This window comes from Saimiri boliviensis, chromosome 15, assembly GCF_048565385.1.
Source record: "Saimiri boliviensis isolate mSaiBol1 chromosome 15, mSaiBol1.pri, whole genome shotgun sequence".
Lineage (NCBI taxonomy): Eukaryota > Metazoa > Chordata > Mammalia > Primates > Cebidae > Saimiri > Saimiri boliviensis.
In genome coordinates this window covers 33,166,461-33,190,188 of record NC_133463.1, presented here as the reverse complement: position 1 = coordinate 33,190,188, position 23,728 = coordinate 33,166,461, and the positions used below count along the sequence as shown (strand labels likewise).

The window sequence follows — 23,728 nt, the reverse complement described above, 5'->3', positions numbered from 1 at the left end:
CTTACCTTCCATAAGGGGAAAAAAAAGGTATGAAAGTATTTATGCTGAAGGAAACTATTCAAGACATACTTTCCCCATTTCATCTCTAAGGTAGAAGTGAAAAAAGCCATGTAATCTCAACATACAACAAGAATTCTGTATTAATAAAATATAATAAAATAATAAAATAAAATAAAATTCTGTATTAATAAAATATGGGATATTAATAAAATATCCCAGAATTTTTTTTTTTTTTTTGTATCTTTTCTTCCCCCCTTGAGACGGAGTCTCGCTCTGTCACCCAACTGAGTACAATCTTGGCTCACTGCAACCTCCACTTCCCCGGTTCAAGCGATTCTCCTGCGTCAGCCTCCCACCACACCCAACTAATTTTTGTATGTTTAGTAGCGATGGGGTTTCACCATCTCTACCACCTGTTGGCCAGGCTGGTCTTGACAATTCTCATGATCCGCCCACCTCGGCCTTCCAACGGGCTGGGATCACAGGCATGAGCCACCGCGCCCAGCCTAATTTTTTTTGTATCTTAAGTGTCAGTAAAGAGATCCACTGAGCCTTCTCATCCCATTACTCCACGGGCTCCAGGAAACTTAAGTAAAACCAGAACGTAAGTTAAAGTAAATGAAGAAAAGTACATGTTACAGTATGTGTGTATGTTTCCAAACAAATCTGTTTTATATTAGTTATATATACATATTTATATTTCTCTATTTGTCAATAATGACTCTCCAAGTGTTATTTCAAAATACTACAGCTAAGATTTCTTAACTTTCACTCCTTTTCATTTCCAGCTTTTAAAAATTGATTATCAAGGCCAGGCGCAGTGGCTCATACCTGTAATCCTAGAACTTTGGGAGGCCAAGGCAGGTGGATGACCTGAGGTTAAGAGTTCAGACTAGCCTGGCCAACATGGTGAAACCCTGTCTTTACTAAAAATACAAAAATTAGCTGGGCTTGGTGGCGGGTGCCTGTAATCCCAGCTACTTGGGAGGCTGAGGCAGGAGAATCACTTGAACCTGGGAGGCAGAGGTTGCAGTGAGCTGAGATTACACCACTGCACTCCAGCCTGGGTGACACAATGAGACTCTATCTCAAAAAAAAAAAATTATCAAGCTTTCATCTGTCACTGATCTTTGCATTTTAACTATAATATTTTAATCCTTTCAACAACTTTGATAAAAATACTTATTCTCATTTCTATGGATGAGAAAACTGAAGCACAGTGACATTAAGAAACTTCCCAGAGATCTCATAGCTAGTAAGCAGCAGAGTTGGAAGTCCAACCCACAAGTTTGACTACAAAGTCCATATTACTTTAATTCTCTCTACATTGGACTTCCAGAAGTATGGTTCTTGATGAGTGACATTAACCATTTCCTGCAAGAAGTAACACTGCATTGACTGGCAGATTCAAAAGTGATCCCCCAGTGCTCCTTCAAGACTGTAGTCCACTTTATCAGTATTGTCATTCTTCTTTTTTTAGTACCTTTGACATGCTATTTGTTACCTGAAATTAAAGTTTCTTCAAGCCCTTAAGACCCCAAGATGTTCCTTCTCATCCCAGAGGTCTTAATTCTTCTAATACCTCTGACATGCCATTTGTTAACTGACATTAAAGTTCCTTCAAGTCCTTCAGTCCCCAAGATTTTCCTTCTCATCCCAGAAGTCCTAGACATTCACAATACTTCTTTTATCACTACTCTTAATCAGCCATCTAAGTTCTTTGTGGGAGAAGAGCTCTATGCAAAACTAAAGGTCTCAGGAGTATGTGGTAGATGTGTTTAATATCATCTCCCCTACTTTCTAGTGAAGTAATACTGAGCAAGTTCACTTCTTCACTCTTCAGCTTCCTCCCTTCTAAAATGTAGATACTGTAGTACTTACCTCATATAGTGTTTGTTCAACTGTTATTGTGCACCTCATACACTAAGCACCATTCTAAATGTGAAGTATTTAGCATTCTAAGTTAGAAATGGTCCAAGTTAGTCAAAGCAGTAACTTTAAATCTACCAGGCAATTCAGATCCCCCCGCTAAAAAACAACTGTGTAACGATTTTTTTTATATGACCAGTCCCATACAGAAAAAAAAAAAAAGTGTGTTGTGTGTGATGGGATTCTAAATAGTCTGGAGAATCAGAGTGATTTCTTAATTAGAATTTTGAGGGATGCATAGGATGCCTGGGCAAAAACTTTCAGGTGGAGGGCATACATAGATACACAAAGGTCCTGAGGCAGGACCTTTGTGTTTTAAAGAAAGAACAGTATATTTAAAACAACATAACTGAAGAATCATGGTGTGTAATGGGAAAAAAACAGAACAACACAATATAGGGCATAAGCACGTGTTCAAAGAACCATGGGCATAAACTATTTATTATGCCACATAGCAACTATGGAGAGAGCAGTCTGGGGAGAATTGTGGGACGGGGGGAAGTAACTAATTGATATAACTGATATACTATCAAACAGGTAGCTACCAAGAGGAGGAAGGATCCTGTAAATACAAGGTTTCTTGGAAAGAAGTAAAGAAAACATGCAGAAAAAGACCGAGAAATTACTTGCTTTTTCTTCCAGACAGTCCATGCTTTATAAGGACCACTGAGATTTATTCCAGCTGCAGCCAGTGTTTCGTAGTTAGACACCTCTAGTTATATCACAAACCATTTTACCTTACTTGTTCTTCACATAAGTATTGTGAGGTCACCTCTATATTAACTTCAGAGCACATTCAGATCTTGAGACTCACTCTTAGAAGAGATCTTGGACCATGTTGGAAAATGCATTATTGCCAAAAAACTGAAGTAAAAGGTTAATTTTAATAAATATTTAACTGGTATAGACTTGTATCCCAAGAGTTACATACTGCTTTTCATTTCCCACTTTAAATTCCTTCTTTGCTAGAAAAGTTAAAGGAACGTTTTAACAAAAATATATCTTCTCCAAATACCAGTTGATTAATGAGTCACTGCATTTTTATATCATACTAGGATGTCAGTGCTCCATGTCTGGCACCAAAATAGAATTCGGTCCTTGGTAACCTGTTAACCTAATTAGCATCCCTGAATTCCTTTAAAATACATGTCTCACTTCCTATCTTTTATCCTTGATTCCTTTCATGTCTCACAGTTCTCTTAAAGGACTGTGTAGCCATCCCCTAATTTGGGTCTCCTTTTACCTCCAGTAGAAGATGTTAATTAAATTCACTTTTGCCAAATGAACATCATTCATGAATGATCATTCACTTTTGCCAAATGAATATCATTCATTTGATGTTCATTTGGCAAAAGTGAATTTAATTAACATCTTCCATTTGCTAGGGAGGAGTTGCATAGATAAAACAGGGCTCCCTTGCTCTAGAGAACTTATGACTAGCTGAGACAGATAATGTAATCAATTACAAAACACTGAGTTAAAAGCAATACTTGAGGGTGTGAACAGTAGGAGCTACTAAGACAATAGGGGAAAGCGTAAGAAAGATGGAGTTTTTATATTGTTCTTGAAGGACAAGTAAGTTTGCTGTAATTCTAGGCTAAGGAACCAGCATTGCAAAGGCATAGTATAACTTACATTCTGCATTTACAGTCAAGAGCCACAAAAAGTTTTAGAATAAAGAAACAGGCTGAGCATGGTGGCTCACACTTGTAATCTCAGCATTATGGGAGGCTGAAGCAGAATTCCTTGAGGCCAGGAGTTCAAAACCAGCGTGGGCAACATAGCAAGACACTGTACAAAAAAAGAAAAAATTAGCCAGAGTACCCCTGTGGTCCTTCTGCATTGAGTGGCAGAGGGACCACTCAGGAGGCTGAGGCAGGAGAATCACTTGAGCCCAGGAGTTTGAGGATACAGTGAGCCATGACTGCATTACTGCAGTTCAGCCTGAGTGACAGAGTGGCTCCCTGTCTAAAAGAAAGAGAGCAATAACTTATTTTGGCCTTAAATTAAAAAGTAAGCTATAAAAGGTATGTAGAGTCAATAAAAGTGCCTCAGGTGAGAAACCTGTGTGTGTGTGTGTGTGTGTTTATTTTTTTTGAGACAGGGTCTCCTCCTTTTGCCTGCTGGCATGCAATGGCAGAATCACAGCTCACTGCCGCCTTGACCTCTGAGTTTAGATGATCCTCCCACCTTAGCCTCCCAAGTAGCTGGAATTGTCTGGCTATGCCTAATTTTTGTATTTTTTGTAGAGATGGTGTTTCGCCATGTTGCCCAGGCTGGTTATGAACTCCTGTGGCTCAAGCGATCTGCCTGCATCAGCCCCTCAAAGTGTCAGGTGAGAAATTTAGGGAGAATGCCCAGGCTTATAGCTTGTTCTTCTAGGTAAAGGATAATGTCTTTCATTATAATAGCTAATCTAGAGCTACACTGTTCGGTAAAGTAGCCACTAGGCATAAATGGCTATTTAAAGTTCAATTAATTTAAAAATTCAGCTCCTCAGCCACATGAACCACATTTCAAGTGCTTAGTAGCTACACATGGCCAGTGGCTATGTTTTTGGACAGCGTACAACAGCAAGCATTTCCATCATCTCAGAAAGTTCTACTGGACGGTGCTAGTCTAGAGCAGGAGATAGTTGGGATCATGAATACAGCTGTCACAGGGTATGCTTGTCAGGGGATTCGTTGAAGGGTAGTCATTAACAATGTAGATACATCTTTGAGAGAAACTTCTTTGAGACAGGGTCTCGCTCTGTCACCCAGGATAGACTGCAGTGGCATGATCTTGGTTAACTGCAACCACTGCCTCCCAGACTCAAATGAATCTCCTGCCTCAGCCTCCCAAGTAGCTGGAACTACAGGTATGCACCACCACCACTGGCTGATTTTTTTTAATTGTTTATCGAGTTGTGGTTTCGCCATGTTGCCCAGGCTAGTCTCAAACGCCTAGGCTGAAGTGATCCTCCTGCCTTGGCCTCCCAAAGTGCTGGGATTATAGGCATGAGTTACTGTGCCCAGCAGCATTGTTTATAAGTGGCCTAAAGGAAACCCTTTAAAAATATTTTAGGTGTAAGTAGTAGAAAAGGAGATGTAAAGGAACAGAGAAGCTAGGACAATGAAAGAGCTTAGTAGCATGTAAGTTTCAGGAAGGGGGTCAGTGAGGAAGAGGGAAAAAAAAGACCTTAATGATTTGGGCAAGAGCAATTTCAGTGGAAGTGAAAAGCTCAATTGTAGTTTGTTGAAAAATAAATGGAAATTTCTTAAAAAATAAAAAAAATGGAGATGAAGTCAAATATTCAAAGTTTTTAAGAAGTTATACCTTGAGGTAAGTAAAAAAAAAAAAAGAGAGAGACTGATCTTGACCTTGTTTTCTAGGAGAGGGAACCTATGGAAAGCAAAAACTTCTGTTTGTTGGTTGGGTTTGAAGTTTTGGTTAGAAAAATGCACATTGGAAATAAATTTGAATTGTTTTTTTTGTTTTTTTTTGAGACGGAGTTTCGCTCTTGTTACCCAGGCTGGAGTGCAATGGCGCGATCTCGGCTCACCGCAACCTCCGCCTCCTAGGTTCAGGCAATTCTCCTGCCTCAGCCTCCTGAGTAGCTGGGATTACAGGCACGCGCCACCATGCCCAGTGAATTTTTTGTATTTTTAGTAGAGACGGGGTTTCACCATGTTGGCCAGGATGGTCTCGATCTCTTGACCTCGTGATCCACCCGCCTCGGCCTCCCAAAGTGCTGGGATTACAGGCTTGAGCCACCGCGCCCGGCCTGAATTGTATTTTAAGAAAGGGAGAAGGAAAAGGAGGGGCAAAAAGCTTGAGGAAAAAGAGGACAGTTGGAAGAGATTGACATCTGATAACCTTACCTACCAGTCTATTAGAGAAATGGTGGGAGTGGGATAGAAAAGATGGAGATAGTCAGGTTTAAGAGTAACATTTGGAAATAGTGCCTTAAGGAAAGAGAACTGAGAAGTCATGACATTCCAGATACTAGTTAAGGTTGGAATCCATAAATTATAGTGGCTCCAATTTACTCTAAGGTGATTTTCCATAGCAGTACTGCAGTGAAGTTAAATTGGTAAGAGTTGAGAATATGAGGAACAGAAAGAATCAAAGGTGCGAGCCGCAGCCTCCCTACTAGCTTGCATGCTCTTTGAGGGTCTGAACTTTTGCAGTTCTCCTGGCAAAAGCATTTAAATGATTGTTTCATGACTAATTACTATTTATATCTGTCATCATCTTACATAATTCAAACATAATTTTTAGCTTTCATCTCTCTAGCTTATTTTTGTCTTTTGTTTTACATTTGTAATAACTGGAATTTTGTCCATTTGGGGGGAGTTATTTAAAAAAAAAAAGGAACTTGACTGTCTTTTGTTTATCATCTACTTTATAATGCTATTTTTATCATTACAATAGGTTTTCCGAAATTCTCTGTATGCACCAGATTATTCTTCTCGTTTAGATATTGTAAGAGCAAATTCAAAGTCACCTCTTCAGAGATCACTGTCAGCTAAGTGTGTATCTGGAACAGGACAGGTGAGTAGGAAACCATAATCTAAAGGAATTTGAGCTGCTGCCTTTGGAGTTGTCGAGTTCTAAAAATGTTTCCCCTCAGTCATCACAACACATGTAACTTATTCTCCCTGGACCTAGGTGCAGCTCTGTTATTTCTTAAATATCTTTTATACTGTAATCTATATGTAATAAAGCATAACACTTGAGAGCAGAAGTGAAAAAAGAATGCTAATGCAGATGTGTTATCTGCTATAGTATGAAAACCACAGATTCTGAAGTCAAAACTTAGGTTTCAATCTATCAAGACTTAGTGGATCTATCTGATTAAATTATAAATATAAATTTAAATACCAAATTATACCAATAAAGGGCTTTTGCTGAATACAGAAATCATTTCATTTTTTTCTATATCCAGAAAGCCTGAGTTTCCCAGTATCTAGAGCAGGGTCTTTTTCTGTAAGACGTGGAGACTAAATGCCTTAGGCTTTGTGGACCATATGGTTTCTACCCAACAACTATAAATAACAACTATAAACACATAAAGTGGTATGACTGTGTTCTAATAAAATTCTGTTTACAAAAGCAGGAGGCTGGCTGGGCCATAACTTGCCAAACCCTGATCTAGTATACTATGCCCTTTTTTTCATATCTAGCTTTCAGAATACAAAATTAAGCAAACTGTTTTCAAAATGCAACTTTCAGGTATACAACTTTTAGGTAAATAAAAGTTGTATTTTGAAAACAGTTTCTCAGCCAGGCGCAGTGGCTCACGCCTGTAATCCTAGCACTGTGGGAGGCTGAGGTGGGTGGATCACCTGAGGTCAAGACCAGCCTGGCCATCATGGTGAAACCCCATCTTAATTAAAAAAATAAAATAAAAAACAGTTTCTCATTTCTATTTTCTATTTGATTTTCATTTGATTCTCCTCTAAGCATTTGTTTTATACGTATATCTCTCCCAACCCAGTATTTTTATTATTCCAGCATTAAGTGCCTTGAACATAAATTTCATAAATTAACTTTTATAGTACATATTAACATTTTGACTACAACTAATATTGTTACCTTAACACTTGTATAGCACTTTAGAATGCATTATCCCTAGGTTTCTCAACCTGAGCACTACTGACTTTGGGACAAATAATTGGGCCCACCAGGGAGGAAGAAGGAGACGGAGTACTGTCCTGTATATAGTAAAGATATTAAGCAGATATTAACATCCCCAGCCTCTACCCGCAAGATGCCAGTAGCACACATAAACACGCAGCCCCAATTGTGACAGTGTCTCTAGACATTTCCAAATGTCCCCTGGGTTAGATATAATCACCCTCAGAGAAGTTTTAAGCAACATAGCCCACGTGTGGCAATCAAGCAACTTAAAGCTTAAGTTTTAACTTAAGGTTAAAATTGAAGCTTAAGTTTTAACTTAAGCTTTAACTTTAATCTGAATTAAAACTTAATTCAGATTCTCAACCCTCATTCCATTTAAATCACATTACTTTTATATCAGTATTTCTGTCCCACTCCCTAGCTGAAATATCCTTCTATTTTCGCCATCCATTTTATGATTCTCAGATACTGTTTTTGTGAGCCAAAATTTATGGTTAACATAATATGCTGAGTTTATACTTTTTTCTTGAGACAGAGTCTCACTCTGTCACCCGGGCTGGAGTGCAGTGGAACAATCTCGGCTCACTGCAACCTCTGCCTCCTGAATTCCAGTGGTTCTCCTGCCTCAGCCTCCCAGGTAGCTGGGACTACTACAGGCATGCGCCACCATGCCGGCTGATTTTGTATTTTTTAGTAAAGACAGGGTTTCACCATGTTGGCCAGACTGGTCTCAAACTTCTGATCTCAGGTGACGCACCCACCTCAGCCTACCGAAGTGCTGGGATTACAGGCGTGAGCCACTGCGCCCAACCTGGGTCTATACTTTTAAGGTGATATTTTTGAAGTATTGATGGCTATCCAACTAGAATCAAATGGTTAATTACACATTGTTATTCAAAAAAATATGAATGAAAAAACTGACTTCTAAGCTTAAAATTCATAGGGAATTTTCACTACTAAAAGTTACAACATATGGACATTTTTCTGAAATAGTTGTGTGCCTTTCGCTATAATAGCATAAAAAGATACCAAGCATGTAAAAATTTTTTAGTATCTTTATTTTTTAAAATATGTTAACTGTTAACAGGTATCCACTTGTCGACTAAGAAAGGATCAACAAGCAGAAGATGATGAGGATGAAGAATTAGATGCTACAGAAGAAGAAAATTAATTGTCTTAACTATGTTTCCATTTTCATCATAAATGACATGAAATACACAATGACTAAATTGTAGAACTTTATATTCACTTTGATATGTTAAGCCTCAAAATGAAGACCAACTAATGGAAACTTATGCTGACCACAAATGAAGGCTTGAAAAAATATTACACATCAGTTATTTCAATATCCTACCTAGTGTTACGTGATTTTTGCGTTAAGTACCATTCTTTTTAAAAGATGGTATATTTCAAAGTATTTCATATTAATGCACTGTATCTACTTGAAGTTCCAATAGTACATTATGACAGACACCAAAAGATCTAACAATTCCACTTAGCTTCTTTTAGGTTAAGACTCCATGCTTTCATAACCCCAGAAAAGGGTCCTAAGTCATCATTCTGATTACATGTAATTATATTCCATGAAGCCTTAAGAAACAAAGATTTTTTTATGCTTTCCCTAAATTTTTGTTTTATCGTTTGATAAGTAAATTTACTTTTCAAGAAGAGTATTACCAAAGAGTAAAGATAATGTGACACTAAGATATCAATGTTTTATGTATACACATAAAGCATAAATTTCAACTGTAAAAAAAGCCACATTCAATCTGACTCTGGTTTTAAAACTGCTGTCATACTTATACATGATACTGCAACTTTTGGAAGGCTAGTAATTTGGTGAAATGTTTCCTGATCATAGAATACCATAAACTATTAAAAATTCTATAAGATTGGCCAGGCGCGGTGGAGGCCGGCAGATCACAAGGTTAGTAGTTTGAGACCGGCCTAGCAAACATAGTGAAACCCCGTCTCTACTAAAAATACAAAAATTAGGTGGGCGTGGTGGCACATGCCTGTAATCCCAACTATTTGGGAGGATGAGGCAGGAGAATCACTTGAACCCAGGAGGCAGAGGTTGCAGTGAGCCAAGGTCACACCACTGCACTCCAGCCTGGTGATGGAGCAAAACTGTGTCTCAAAAAAAAAAAAAGAAAAATTCTGTAAGAATTTTACCAAGCCACCATATAGTTAATAAAAGGGTATACAGTCACTTTTATTTCTGAAAAATATAAAACAATTGGAGCCTTTCAGTGTAGCTGATGCTTCTGTCTCTTTTGGTAAGTAATTATACTTTTATTTCATGGATACCAGACAGGCATGTAAAAGTTAAAGAATTTATAAAATCATTTGAGATAATTCAAAAATGCAATTATTCATAACAAAAATACTTTCTAGAAAGTTTTTGACTGTGTCATTCATGGCTCTGTTCTTAACAAAGCACTCTTTCCTGAGAACAGTCCTAAGTGACAAAGTTATTTCAGTACTTTTTTGTAAATATTTAAAACATTTAAAAACCCTAAATAGATATTCTTTTTTTTTTTTTTTTTGAGATGGAGTTCCGCTCTTGTTACCCATGCTGGAGTGCAGTGGCACAATCTCGGCTCACTGCAACCTCCGCCTCCTGGGTTCAAGCAATTCTCCTGCCTCAGCCTCCCGAGTAGCTGGGACTACAGGCACGCACTATACCATGCCCAGCTAATTTTTGTATTTTCAGTAGAGATGGGGTTTCACCATGTTGACGAGGATGGTCTCAATCTCGTGACCTCATGATCCACCCGCCTCGGCCTCCCAAAGTGCTGGGATTACACACATGAGCCACCGCGCCCGGCCAATAGATATTAAGAAGAAGGTATCATTGGCTATTTACTGCTTTCTCACTCAGTATTTAAATTTGGTGGTGTAATCTCAGGGAAAACAGTTACTGTATCTTGCTGCTTCCTAAATGTGAAGAGCAACTTCTCTTGAGCATTATTTGCCTTATTGGTAAAGTTAAAACTGCATAAAACAATAATTCTGGAATAAAACATACATTCTGCCTACCTCAAAGAAATACTTTAAGAACAAAAGGAATACTATCCATGAAAATACTTTCATTAATGTAAAATTTTCATTAATTAGACCATTAAATATTTTACTATCTGCCAACCTAGGTCTGGTATCATTTTTAAAGGGCCAGATAGTAAATATTTTTACTTTGTGAGCTGAGGCAAATTCAAGACTATTAGAAGGGTACTTATGTAACCATTTAAGACTTAAATACACTTAAAAATGTAAAAAACCATTCCTTGCTTCCCACTGCCACAACAATAGGCAACCAATCAAACCAACCCAGCCTGTAAGTCTCCCTATCCATTATCTCCAAACTAGGAATAAAATTGGGTATCCTTTATCTGAAGTGCTTGGGACCAGAAGTATTTAAGACTTTGGATTTCTTCAAGTTTTGGAGTATTTGCATTATACCAGTTCAACATTCCTAACCCAAAAAATCTGAAATCTCAAATGTTGCAATGAGCATTTTTTGAGCATCATGTTGACACAGAAAAAGTTTGCGATTTTCGGACCATTTGAAATTTCGGATTTCCAGACTAGGAATACTTGACCTGTAGTACATGTACTAGGATTCTCAAAATTAAATAATAGTTAATTCATAATTATACATCACATAGTATCTAATACAGCTCAATAAAAGCTTATATTTACTGCAAAAACAGCAAGGTCACTGCTTAACAGGCGGTAACATGGCTCAAGAACCACAGCTCTGAACAGTGTTCTCAGTAAATTGATAGAAAAGCACTCCTAATATAATTTTTACCTATCTTGGTTGTGAGATTGACTTTCTAGACACGATCTACATTTTTTTAGATAACTTCTAGACAAAAATGTATGGCTTTAAGACAAATGCCACTGGATATCAGACTAGAGAATATGCCTCCAGTATACCTTCAGGATAAGAGGAAAAACTGGCTGAGATGATAATTATTGAAGCTGAGTGATGTGTACGTGGAAATTTATTTTTATGTTTGAAATTGATGAGGTGCTGGGAAGCTGGCTCTCTGAGGGGAACAACGGGAGGGGAATGCCTTGATTTGCTGCATTTATCAATTTCTATGGTGTAAATACTCCTGCCATGGTCAATTTGTTATTGACTTACCACTAAAGGCACAGTTGGGGAAAGATGTGCAAAGATGGCTTCCAACTAAAATATACCACTTTCTGTAATAAACTTTTTATAATGAAGTTTAAAAATACTAAACACTGCTATATTAAGGAGTAAAAGGAAATATTCACATTAATTTAAAAATCAAAATATAAGGCTGGGCACAATGGCTCACACCTGCAAACCCAAAACATTCTGGGAGACCAAGGAGGAAGGACTGCTTGAGGCCAGAAATTCCAGAACAGCCTGGGCAACACAGAGAGACCCTGTCTCTCCAAAAAAATTTAAAACTTAGCCAGACAAGGTGGCACACACCTGTAGTCCCAGCTTTCAGGAGGCTGAAGCAGAAAGACAGCATGAGCCCAGGAATTGGAGGCTGCAGTGAACCATTATCAGACCACTGCACTCCAGCCTGGCCAACAGAACAAGACTCTAGCTCTTAAAATAAAATATAACTACAAAGCTTATGTTTACTATAGCCAGGCTCTTATCTGCCACCCCAGCCCAGTTTGAAAACCAATTCCACAATAAGTAATCTCTCATGTAAAGCTTCTTAGCTTTATTCCTTTGTATTTGAGAAGTATTTTTTAACTTTTCATATATTATTCAAGATGGCTGACCAAATGAAGCATCTATACAATCTTTGCTCAATTAGAAATATTTCTTTCTTCATTGTGCTTGGTTTCAATATTCCAAACAATTTAACATTACCCTAGCTACTTACAAGCTTATAAAGAATCATACTGAGGTGCTTTTTCATATCAAATTTACCTGTTTATTCATTCTATAGTGAGCAGACTTTGTTTATTCACTATTTAAAACAAAGACAAATTTAATCAGATTTTTCTTAGATTTCCTTAAATGACTGAAAAGTAACACCAAAGATACGTATAGGTACTAAAAAGTGTTCTACCTATGCAATAGCCTTAAATTACCATATGTAAATTCAACTATATTCTTATTTATTCAACGTGTTAAATCTGGATTACAGAATTGAGGAAAATTATGTTTTACGTAAATTATAAAAGGCCAACCAAAGTCAATCACGTTAAATAAAATGAACAATTCTGAAACAGAAGCCAGTAACATACAATGTGAATATCCCAAGAGAAATCCTAAATATAAAGAAACTTTTAAAGTCTTTTATTTTTTTAATTAACAATGTTTGAGCATGCTGGTTTTACCTTTTTTAATGCTAATCTTAAACCAATAATTGAAATAAGAAAATATCACTTATCTTTGCAAGTATCATTAGCATGGTCTTCCTAATTTAAAATACCACTTTAAAAAGGCAGCAAAATTAAGCATGAACTGGAGTCAGTGGTCTGGGTTGAAATTGGCCCCATGATTTAATACCTGTGACTTCAAGCAAGTTACTTAATCTCCCACTTCATTATCTCATTTGTGAAATAGAGGTAAATAACCCTGTACTCATAGGGAATACTGAGATTATGCATATAAAGTGCTTACAGTGCCTAGCACATAGTAAGTGCCTAATGTTAGCTATAAATATTATTATGGGTATAGAAAATCAAATTCCCTATCTGAGAAATTATGCAATAAATGCTGAATATCAAAGAAGTCAAAATTCAACCACACAAGTCTTAGTTATGGAGTCTTTGCATGGATACAAAGTTTTGAAGCTAAAAAATGAGAACCTAGTATTACATGCAAGTTATGTGACTCATCAGTAGATCCCTCCTAGAAAAACAAACTATACCATCTGTCAGATTCTTCCCAGCATAAGCCTGAGTCCCCTTGTACTTACAATTAGATTCTTACTTTACTGTCTTTTGAGTGTGTTGTATTATTCTTATTTTGTTAAGACGTCGAAGAAACCATGGAATTACACACAGCACTATACATTATTATTATAGAATGTCTGGTCCCTCCCACGATAAATATGGTTTAATAAAGCTATTGAAAAACTTCACAATATCAAGCTGCAATTTTTTTTCTTTTTATACAAATACAAGTTAATTAGTTGCTCTATTAAGTTGCAATTTTATTTTTATAAAACTTTGTAAAGTTTTGAACATGGAAACCCTAAGAATCACCTAAGCTTTTTACATAAGTAAATTTCAAGTTGACTGTCCACTTTGAACTATTTATAATTAACAGGACACTTAACACAGTAATATCTCAGACAAGGAAGAGGGCATTAATTCTGCAGGCAGGTAGCAATGAAAATGCCAAACCTGAACAACCAGTCACTATTTCCTTACATAGTTTGAGTAAAAAATGTAGACTTCAGAATGAAAAAAAAAAAAAGTGAAATGTATCTTCCCCAAATACAACTCTACTTCAATGAGTCTTGAAGCTTACCCATGACATCAACAAAAATGAATGAACTCAGGGAATTATTTCTCACCATCAAAGAAAAAAACAGTATGTATAATTTTAAATTAGAAAAAAAATGAATGGCAATTTGCAAGCAAAAGAAAACCAGATTCACATTCTACTATTTACATTTGTTCTATTCACAGGTCAAAATTAATACATTTCACTAGATTTAAAAAAAAAAAAAAAAACCTTTTAAAAACACATGTATTTTACTCTATCAATACTGCAAGGAAGATAACTGAATTTAGAAATGCTCTCTACAACAAAGTTAACTTTACTTTTCGGGGCCCAACTGGCCTATCATTTAGATCTTTAATAGCAGCCATAGCTTCATTATAGTTTATCATAGCAACAATGGCTTCCCCTGTAGGTAAGCCTTGCTCATTATACTGAATTGAAACTGAATCAGGTATGATTCTATAACCGTGGAAGAAGTCTAAAATTTCATTAACATTAGCTTTAAATGGAAGATTCATGATCTTAATAGGAGTTACTCTACCTGAACCACAATTTATCTTTGGATCAGTAATAAATCTCCCCTCAGCAAAACTTCCCATATTATGCTTCCCAAAATCAAACTTGCCACCTTCTGGGCGACCAAAATTCACAAAAGGGCGGTGACTTCTGAAATCATCAGGAGGGCTCCTAAAATCCTCACCAGGAGGTCTAAAATTGTCAGGAAGTCTAGGGTCCTCCTCCAGAGCTTCCCTAAGGTCTTCCTCTGGGAGCTGCCTGAAGTCCTCATCAGAAGGGCATCTAAAATCTTCCTCCTGGGGGCTCCTGAAGTCCTCATCAGGTGGGTGCCTAAAGTCTTCATCGGGAGGGCTCCTGAAGTCTTCATCTGGTGGGTGCCTGAAATCTTCCTCTCGAGAGCGCCTGAAATGCTCCTGAGGCGGACGCCTGAAATGCTCCTGGGGCGGTCTCCGGAAGTGCTCCGGGGGTGGCCGCCTGAAATGCTCCGGAGGTGGCCGCCTGAAATGCTCCGGGGGTGGCCGCCGGAAATGCTCCGGGGGTGGCCGCCGGAAATGCTCCGGGGGTGGCCGCCGGAAATGCTCCGGGGGTGGCCGCCGGAAATGCTCCTGAGGTGGCCTCCGGAAATGCTCTTGGGGTGACTGCCTGAAGTCCTCCTCAGGGGAGTGCCTGAAATCCTCCTCTGGGGGCCGCCTGAAGTCATCCTCGGGTGGTCGCCTCCATTCTCCCTGAAGAGGCCGCCTAAAGTCCTCCTCTGGGGGCCGTCTCCAGTCCTCCTCGGGTGGCCGCCTGAAATCTTCCTCTGGGAGCCGCCTGAAGTCCTCCTCAGGAGGTTGCCTGAAGTCCTCCTCAGGAAGCTGCCTGAAGTCTTCCGTGGGAGACCGCCTGAAATCCTCCTCCAGTGGCCGCCTCCAATCCTCCTCAAGGGGCCTCCTCCAGTCTTCCTCCCTAGGGTGCCTGAAGTCATCCTCCGGAGGGCGCCTGAAATCTTCCTCCCAAGGGCGCCTGAAGTCCTCCTCAGAAGGCCGCCTGAAGTCCTCTTCCCGAGGTCGTCTGAAGTCCTCTGGGGAGCGCCTGAAGTCCTCCGGGGGAAACCTGAAATCTTCTGAGGAGTGTCGGAAGTCTTCTGGAGGGTGCCTGTCAGGCTGCCGGAAATCCCTCTGGGGATGCTTGAAGTTATCTAGTTGCCTCAGGTCCTCTAGTTGATGTCTAAAGCTTTCAAAAGGACCAACTGAGTATATTGGTGGGTCTTTTGAGTCAAATAAATGGGAATGATCACCTCGCTCACGTGATTGTGAGCGAGCTGGCATCTTCTCACTGGACATCGCGGAAAAATTTACACCGAACTCCTGCATTTGTGCCTCAGATATAAGTCTTAATAACACCTCTGTCCCTAAGAATCTTCGTCGGTTTAAACGTTCAGCTTTCATGGCCTGTTCTTCTGATTTAAATTTCACTAATGCTTCTCCCAGACCAACACCTTTGTCATCATAAAGCAAGTAAATGTCATCCTCAGCAAGAAGAAAGTCTGCAAAGAACTTCTGCACTTCAACTTTTGTAACATCAAATGGAAAATTTCTTATATAGATGCACAGCTTCTGGCCAGAGTTACCTTCTTGAGAGTATTTCTGTGAAACATGTCCAGGCCTATCTCTCTCTAGTGAACCTGATCTCTTCTTTTCATAACGTGCAATGAACTTCAGCATTTGTTTTCTAGAAATTGGATCAATATGAACTGGACGATACTGTAAAACAGTCTTATGTAAACTCAGAGCAGTATTGTAGTCTTTCAGAGTCTTGAACCTCACAAAGGCATATCTTGTTCTATTTTCATCTTTATATAAAAATCTAATCTGTTCATCAGTCAGATCAGTACCTCTAAAGAAATTTCTTAAATCTCTTTCGTCAATACTGAGGGACAGATTTTTTAAGTGAACATAAAATCCAAGAGGGGAACGAGAACGTGTCCTTCTGGGAGATTTTGAATGAGACCGTTTTCTAAAATGTCTATCATTAATTCCTCTTGGTGGAGAATGTTCTTCAGATCTCCTAAGAATGTCACCCTCCTTAACTGCATTACCACCAAACTCAATCCACTGTTGTTCTGATCCTTGCATTACTTCTATAAATCTTGAACCCATAAAACTTCTATGACATTTAAGACCTCCTGAAGCATCAACACAGGAAGCAAATTTTACTATGGCATCACCATTATTTCGGCCATCATGATGTTTTAAGAAAATTACTCCATCCACACACAAACCAGAGAAAAAGACACGTACATCATCTTCATTTACTAGGTAAGGCAAACCTCGTAGAAACAAGTAAGGATTCTCGGCCTTCAATGGCCTTGTCTTTCTTGGCCTTAAATTACCATGTCCTGTACCATTAGTATGAAACCCAGCATCTTGATTAATTGAAGAGCCATATCCAGAATTACTTGCTTCTTCCTTAACAGACTCAATAAAATTAGACAGGCTGCCAACCCCTGATGCCCCAGATCGTGGGCGCCCTCTTCCTACACGATCAGTTCTTTTCATGTCTATAGTCTTCTGCATTTCTGCCTTGCTACTAAGAAAGAGCTCTACAGATGAATCCTTGATAAACCCTCCTGAACGACTTATGGCACGTCTTGCATCTTCATCTGTTGCAAAAATAATAAAAGCCTCCCCAATTTCCCCTCCAATTATATGCACTCCTCCATCAGGAATAGTCAATCCCGTGAAGAAGTGACGAATATCCACAGGCCCCGCAATAAAAGGAAGCCCCAGTAAACGGATGACTACAGCCATGCTGAGCTCAAACCACAGCAATAATGACCTGCAGACAAAAAGGTACACATAATAGCAAGTCTTATTTTTGAAGTACCTTAGCCCAAACTAAGTTTAATAATTACCTGGTTCCTGCTTCCTTCAACATTTATAAATGAAAACAAGTTCACAAAAATACTGATCATATCTAATTATTAAACAAAACAAGGAATAAACTTTCTCCCATCTAAAAATACAAATAAACCAACTACCTTGAAGAAACATTTCGTATCACCTATTCTATACAACGGGAACATCAAAAATATAAAAATCTTCCTTTGTAAATCTGCCAAATGCTGCTTCAAAGACCAAACTACTTTCAGACTCATTTAGAATCTTATCTTCTACTGAAACATGAGAGCTTTGTAGATTAAAGCATTTTATCAACTGCAATGAATTTTGCATATTTAGAAAAGTCGTCTATGGTTAGTATATAATTTTTGCTCATCATAAATTGCCTACCACTGGCCAAACACAGAGAGCAAAAGCCAGGGCCAGTATGATGGCTCATGCCAGTATGATGGCTCATGCCAAGGCTTTGAAAGATCAAGACAAGAGGATCGCTTGACGCCAGGAGTTCAAGACCAGCCTTGGCAAGAGAGCGAGACCTTGTCTCTAAAAAGAATAAATTAGCTAGATGTGGTGGCATGCACCTGTAGTGCGTCCCAGCTACTCAGGAGGCTGAGGCAGGAAGACTGCTTGAGCCCAGGAATTTGAAATTTGGGGATACAATGGGCTGCAACTCTGCCACCACTGCATTCCAGCCTGGGTGACAGAGTAACACCCTGTCTTTAGGAAAAAAAAAAAAAAAAAAGAACAGAAGCCATAGGTACCTAGATATACTATTCTACTTCACATGTTTTTTTGTCAAGCCTCTGTAAAAAGCCTTAAACTCTGGATATCTTACCTTTTTTTAAATTTCTTGTAGACCTGTTAATTCTGTAAAAGCAACTTAACTGTGGAAAGAAAATGAAATATAATTAATCCTTGAACCCTGTAATTTATCTTAAACAACGCCAGATTAGGATATCCATTTCAGAATTACCTATCAAAAGTGAAGCAATATAAGGAACCACAATTACAGGTGTTAGAAAATGGTCTTTTGTTCCAAGGGGAAATTAATCATCCTTCTGCAAAAAGGAGATACAATATCCAAATAGACACATAAAAATTATTTAAAAATTTAAAACTTGCTGAAAATTGAACAACTGCTCCTTGATTGGAAGTAGCATGAAGAAAGGAGTGACAGAAATGTTATATATTTTGAATGCAGTAGTAGTTACATGGGCGTGTAAATTTACCAAGGTTTACTGCATTGTATCATTAGGGTCTACATATTTTGCTGTAGACAAGTTTTACATCTACCTCAAAAAACTGTTCTACAAGTAAAATCTCAAGAGTACGAAAAGTTCAAAAAAGAAAAAAGAACTTCAATCATTTTGCCACATGAAAATCCACAAATCTAGTTCATATTTATATCCAACTCTCGTGCTGTTCTCCCTTTCAAAACATACAACCAAATCAAATTAAAGCAACCATTCAAAATGATACAATAAATGAATAAAACAGCAAAGCCTGAAATCCAAAAATCAATTTTTAAAAGAATAAATCCAAACCTATGGCTACTGTTTGGATGCAATTTAAAGGTCTGTATAAACAACTCACACTTACACACACAGGACCAAATTTCATGATGCCAGTAGAATTAAGGTAAATACCACAATATCCCTAAAGTCAAAAATCTCAATACCACTCCTTACTGCAAAAATAGTAACTATTAAAATTCATCTCAAGCCAAACAGAAAATGCTAATAATAATGCTAATATTAATAATGGCAATAGCAGATTTCCATTTCAAACAACTATTCCGCATTCTGCTAAGGAAACCCAAATGACAATGCAGAAAAGTAAAAGTAAAAATAAATTTGGAATACTGGGATTACCAGGTCACTGAAAAATCTCAAAGTATTTTTTTAAAGAAATTTGCGTTTAATACTTTCAGGAATACCCAACCTATTTCATGAAGACTTGCCAAACTAATCATTATAATTTACACTTTTGGGAAGGGAGGAGACAAGGTCTCACTCTGTCACCCTGGCTGAAGTGCAGTGGCACGATCTTGGCTCGCTGCAGACTCAACTTATCCATGCTCAGGCAATCCTCCAACCTCAGCCTCCCAAGCAGCTGGGACTACAGCTGCACACCACCACACCCAGCTAATTTCTGTATTTTTTGTAGAGCCAGGGTTTCACCATGTTGCCCAGGATGATAGGGAACTTCTGGGCTCAAGCAATCAGCTTGCCTCAGCCTCTCACAGTGCTAAGACTTACAGCTATGAGCCACTGCACCTGGCATAATTTACATGTTTTTAATGTACAAACAAATGTGGCTTTAATCCAGTACTTACACTTAAGTATCACTGTTCCCCAAAGTGGGGGTCTGAAGACATATGCACTGACGTCTGTTTTCCTTTAAAAAGGTTCCATATATTAACCAGAAGCTAAACTAGCAAAAACATCAAATTACTTCACACATTCAACATGTGAAAAATATTAATGAAGTTTGCTATTAAACTATTTGCACAGTAACAAAAAATTAAAAAATCCTATTTTCTTCAACAAACCAATATCCAGACCAAGACTTCAACAAAAACTATAAATGGTTTCTGGAATATTTATCCACATTAAAGTCCCAAGACTCCCTCCTATGCAAATTGGCTTAGCTACTCTTTTACTTTTAACATATTTCAGAAAGCACCATAAGAAATACGTATTTTTGTCTCTCCTAAGCTTTCTTAAAAATTTTAAAGCGATTTACCCTGGGAACATAAATTCATCTACAAGAGAAATTAGAGACGTTTCAAGGAATAATTATATCTCAAATTCAAAAAAAATCTAATAATTTATCCTACCTAACTTAAATACTATCTTTTTAACTACATAGTTTGAGCACAAATCTCATGAATTCCAATTCATGCAGACTCTTTAAAAACTTTATTCTCATTTGCCACAGTTAAAATACAACTAATGCTTAAACTTCTCTGCCCTTAAGACAGCAGGGTAATGTACCATTTATGCCTCTGCAGTAACACACATTGCAGACCAACTAAAAGAGACCAGCTCTCAAAATGGGCACTTCTGTTTCCAATATGCTATTTCCTTAAGCAAATTCTCCAGAAATTCTACTCTTAACACACTAAATTACACAAAAGCAAAACACAAAAATTATCCTAAAGTACTCTGCAATTAAAATTTTCCTAGTTATGAATGCAAAAAGTATTTTTGTGCCTTATGTATTTTAAGACATTAATCTGTTAAAATTTCTACAAAAAGAGAGTCCCTAAAAGGTCATTTGAGTAAGTCAGTGAAATAAAAGCGCATTTTAAATAACTCTGCTTTTTTATCAAACGATTCATCCCACTTAATCACCATCATAACTAAACAATATGTAATGTGCACCTTCTAATCAAGATTTAAGGAGATACGGAGAGGGAAACAGGAGAGGGAGGCTGAATTTGAATAGGTAATATCTCAGATCCATTTGATTTTTAACTAACGAAGAAAAATTCATTTTCCAGATATGGTAAGGGAAAGAATTTTTTTTAACTCTGTGACTACTTCGTAAAGCCCAAAGTCATGATGTAGCACATTCAAATTCTAAATGTGAGTTTCCCCTGCAGAAAATCATCTACACCAACCCATAATTATTCGTGATGATCCACCTTTTATAATGCAGATGTTTAAAATAAAAACCAAAGGTATAACCAATTAGAGCCATAGTCCCTAAGAAGAATTGTAAATGAAGACGAATCCACAGGGCACAGGACTTCTCCCAACATCCATCATCCTCAAACGGGAATCATCCGAAGGCATCGATTCTACAGCCAAAAGCCTTTGTCCACAATTCCCACGGGTCAGAGCTTCCTTCTTTCGCGCCAGGCCAAAGTTGCTACGTGGGATCCGATGTTGTCGCCAGACTTTCAGCCAAAATCAGCCTTCAAATTAACCTGGACCGCCCAACCTCTGTGCCTTTCCGTTATGCCGTCTCAAGGGTAAACATTCCAGCCTAACTCGCCAGAGGGTGAATTGCCCCCAAATCTAACTGAGAACACTTGCCCTTCTCAAGCCTAACGAGCCCGGCCTGCAGCGCTTTTCTGCCACCACTGACTACGATGACATAGCAAAGAAAAAAAAAATACCTATGAAATCCTTCGAGATCTTCACTCTCAAGATCCCTGGGAAGCGCACATACACCACCACATGGAAGCTGACGGGAAAGGGAGAGTCGGTGTTTTAGCAAGAAAAGAGGGTGCCCTAACTGCAGGCGCTACGCTAGATCCCCGGGCTGCCGCCGGCCCCGCCTTTCCCCGTTCTTCCGGCTTGGTCGTCCAGCCCTCCCCACCCGCGGCGCCCAGAGGGGAACTGCTTCGCACTTGGCAAACACACACCACTGCTGCCGAGTCGGACACACAAGGCCGGAGGCTGAGGGCACTCCTCGTCGCGGCAGCCTCCCAAGAACAGGCAGAGCCCTCAGTGAGCCTAGAAGAAGATGGCGCCCACGGCCCCTCAACCCCGGACAAACGGACGTACCGTTTGTCTGCCCATGCGCTCTCCCCGCGTAACCTACCAACACGCTTGCGCACGCGCGCTGCCGCTCACCGCCTTCCCTTGCGAGAGGAGGGGAGACGGAGCTGCGGTTGGCTGAGCTCCTGCGCATGCTCAGATTCTGCCCAGCCCAGGGACATCAACTTTGAAAACGTGAGAAATTCGGAGACAGAGTCAGGGCTCAGCTGGTAGGTGTACCGAAAATCTTCTGTAGACAACTGTCGAAGTGCAGTGGACAAACTTTCAGGATTTCTAGAAGTTAAGGAAAAAGATGCAAAAGCAGAGAAAAGACGGTTTGTCTTTTCAGTGTTGCATTACTATGCGGCATAAAGCATCTTCTAAAAAAGCTCCTGTGGCCGGACGTGGTGGCTCGCGTCTGTAATCCCAGCACTTTGGGAGGCCGAGGCGGGAGGATCACTTGAGGTCGGTAGTTCGAGACCAGCCTGGCCAACACGGTCTCTACTAAAAATACCAAAAAAATTAGCCAGGCATGGTGGTGGGCGCCTGTAATCCCAGCTACGGGAGCCTGAGGCAGGAGAATCGCTTGAATCCTAGAGATGAAGGCTGCAGTGAGCCCAGATCGCACCGCTGCACTCCAGCCTGGTCAAAAGAATGAGACTCAGTCTCAAAAAATAAAAATGAAAAAGGTCCTGTAAACCCCTGATGACCACAGAAATGGCAATTTTACTGCCGTAGATGTTCGCCAAATACAATCCCAACACCTGGGGATAAATAAATGCATGCTTAGTCAATTTTATAGATATTAATAACCTTGTGAAATGTCTTTATAAATTTGTTCCTACCATCTGGATTTTGTAACAAGAGAACAGATGAGCCAATACTGAAATTTCAGTAATGGAAAAGCAATATTGCAGGCATATTCTGTGATCCCTGGTACATAAAAGCTGGTGAACAACCTCTTGTTTGGTTTTATCATTTGCAAATAGCAAAGTTGCCCACCACGTTGTATACCTACATGGTGCATTTGTGGATGGATTCAAAGCTCATTAAGCAGAAAGTACATTTAAAACATATTGTTGGCCAGGCGTAGTGGCTCACGCCTGTAATCCAAGCACTTTGGAGGCCAAGACGGGTGGATCACCTTAAGTCAGGAGTTCAAGACCAGCCTGACCAACATGGTGAAACCCTGTCTTTAAAAAAAAAAAAGATTAGGCCGGGCGCAGTGGCTCAAGCCTGTAATCCCAGCACTTCGGGAGGCCGAGGCGGGTGGATCACGAGATCGACAGATCGAGACCATCCTGGTCAACATGGTGAAACCCCGTCTCTACTAAAAATACAAAAAAATTAACTGGGCATGGTGGCACGTGCCTGTAATCCCAGCTACTCAGGAGGCTGAGGCAGAATTGCCTGAACCCAGGAGGCGGAGGCTGCGGTGAGCCGAGATCGCGCCATTGCACTCCAGCCTGGGTAACAAGAGCGAAACTCCGTCTGAAAAGAAAAAAAAAAAAAAATTGTTACAGATGAGAGAAATAGTGAATTGTAAATCCCTTTTTCACTGCAAAATACTCATTCTTTGATGATGTGTTTATAAGAAAGAAGAGGTAGTTTGATAAGTAAATAAAAAGATGATTACCACAGTGATAGCCATCTTTACTTGCTTACACAAATTATCCTTGCAAGGGTCATTGACGAGTTTAAAATGAGGAAACTGACACCAGTATAAGAAAATTAAGTGTCAATTTATTCAGCTCCCGGGCGAGGTTCCCTAGTCCCAGGGAAAGGGGGCCGGAGAAGTCGCGCTGACTTCCTGGGGCGTGGGGTTTTTA

General features: G+C 39.2%; 2 protein-coding genes across 13 annotated transcripts in view; one reads left to right on the top strand and one right to left on the bottom strand.

The window, feature by feature from the left end:
• The window catches only part of CIBAR1 (CBY1 interacting BAR domain containing 1), a 28,607-nt gene extending 19,700 nt beyond the window's left edge, over positions 1-8,907 (top strand). For all 4 annotated transcript variants that reach the window (XM_074386865.1, XM_074386867.1, XM_010349408.2 and 1 more), the window contains 2 exons: positions 6,346-6,465; positions 8,642-8,907. In XM_074386865.1, the coding sequence (XP_074242966.1) occupies positions 6,346-6,465; positions 8,642-8,725 (204 nt within the window). In that variant the 3' untranslated portion in view covers positions 8,726-8,907. The remainder of the gene's footprint in view (positions 1-6,345; positions 6,466-8,641) is intronic.
• Positions 8,908-14,169: 5,262 nt separating this feature from the next.
• Positions 14,170-21,944, bottom strand: RBM12B (RNA binding motif protein 12B). 9 transcript variants are annotated; one of them, XM_074386859.1, is made up of 4 exons: positions 21,770-21,920; positions 21,536-21,603; positions 18,245-18,293; positions 14,170-17,347 (listed from the first exon to the last, which is right to left on the bottom strand). In XM_074386859.1, exon 4 carries the CDS (start codon positions 17,317-17,319, stop codon positions 14,314-14,316), a length of 3,006 nt encoding a protein of 1,001 aa, XP_074242960.1. In that variant the 5' UTR covers positions 17,320-17,347; positions 18,245-18,293; positions 21,536-21,603; positions 21,770-21,920; the 3' UTR covers positions 14,170-14,313. The 9 variants fall into 9 exon arrangements, with proteins under 9 accessions (XP_074242960.1, XP_010347708.1, XP_074242963.1 ...); XM_010349406.3 differs by having other exon boundaries at positions 21,785-21,920; XM_074386862.1 differs by lacking the exons at positions 21,536-21,603; positions 21,770-21,920 and adding an exon at positions 21,927-21,944.
• Positions 21,945-23,728: the final 1,784 nt, after the last annotated feature.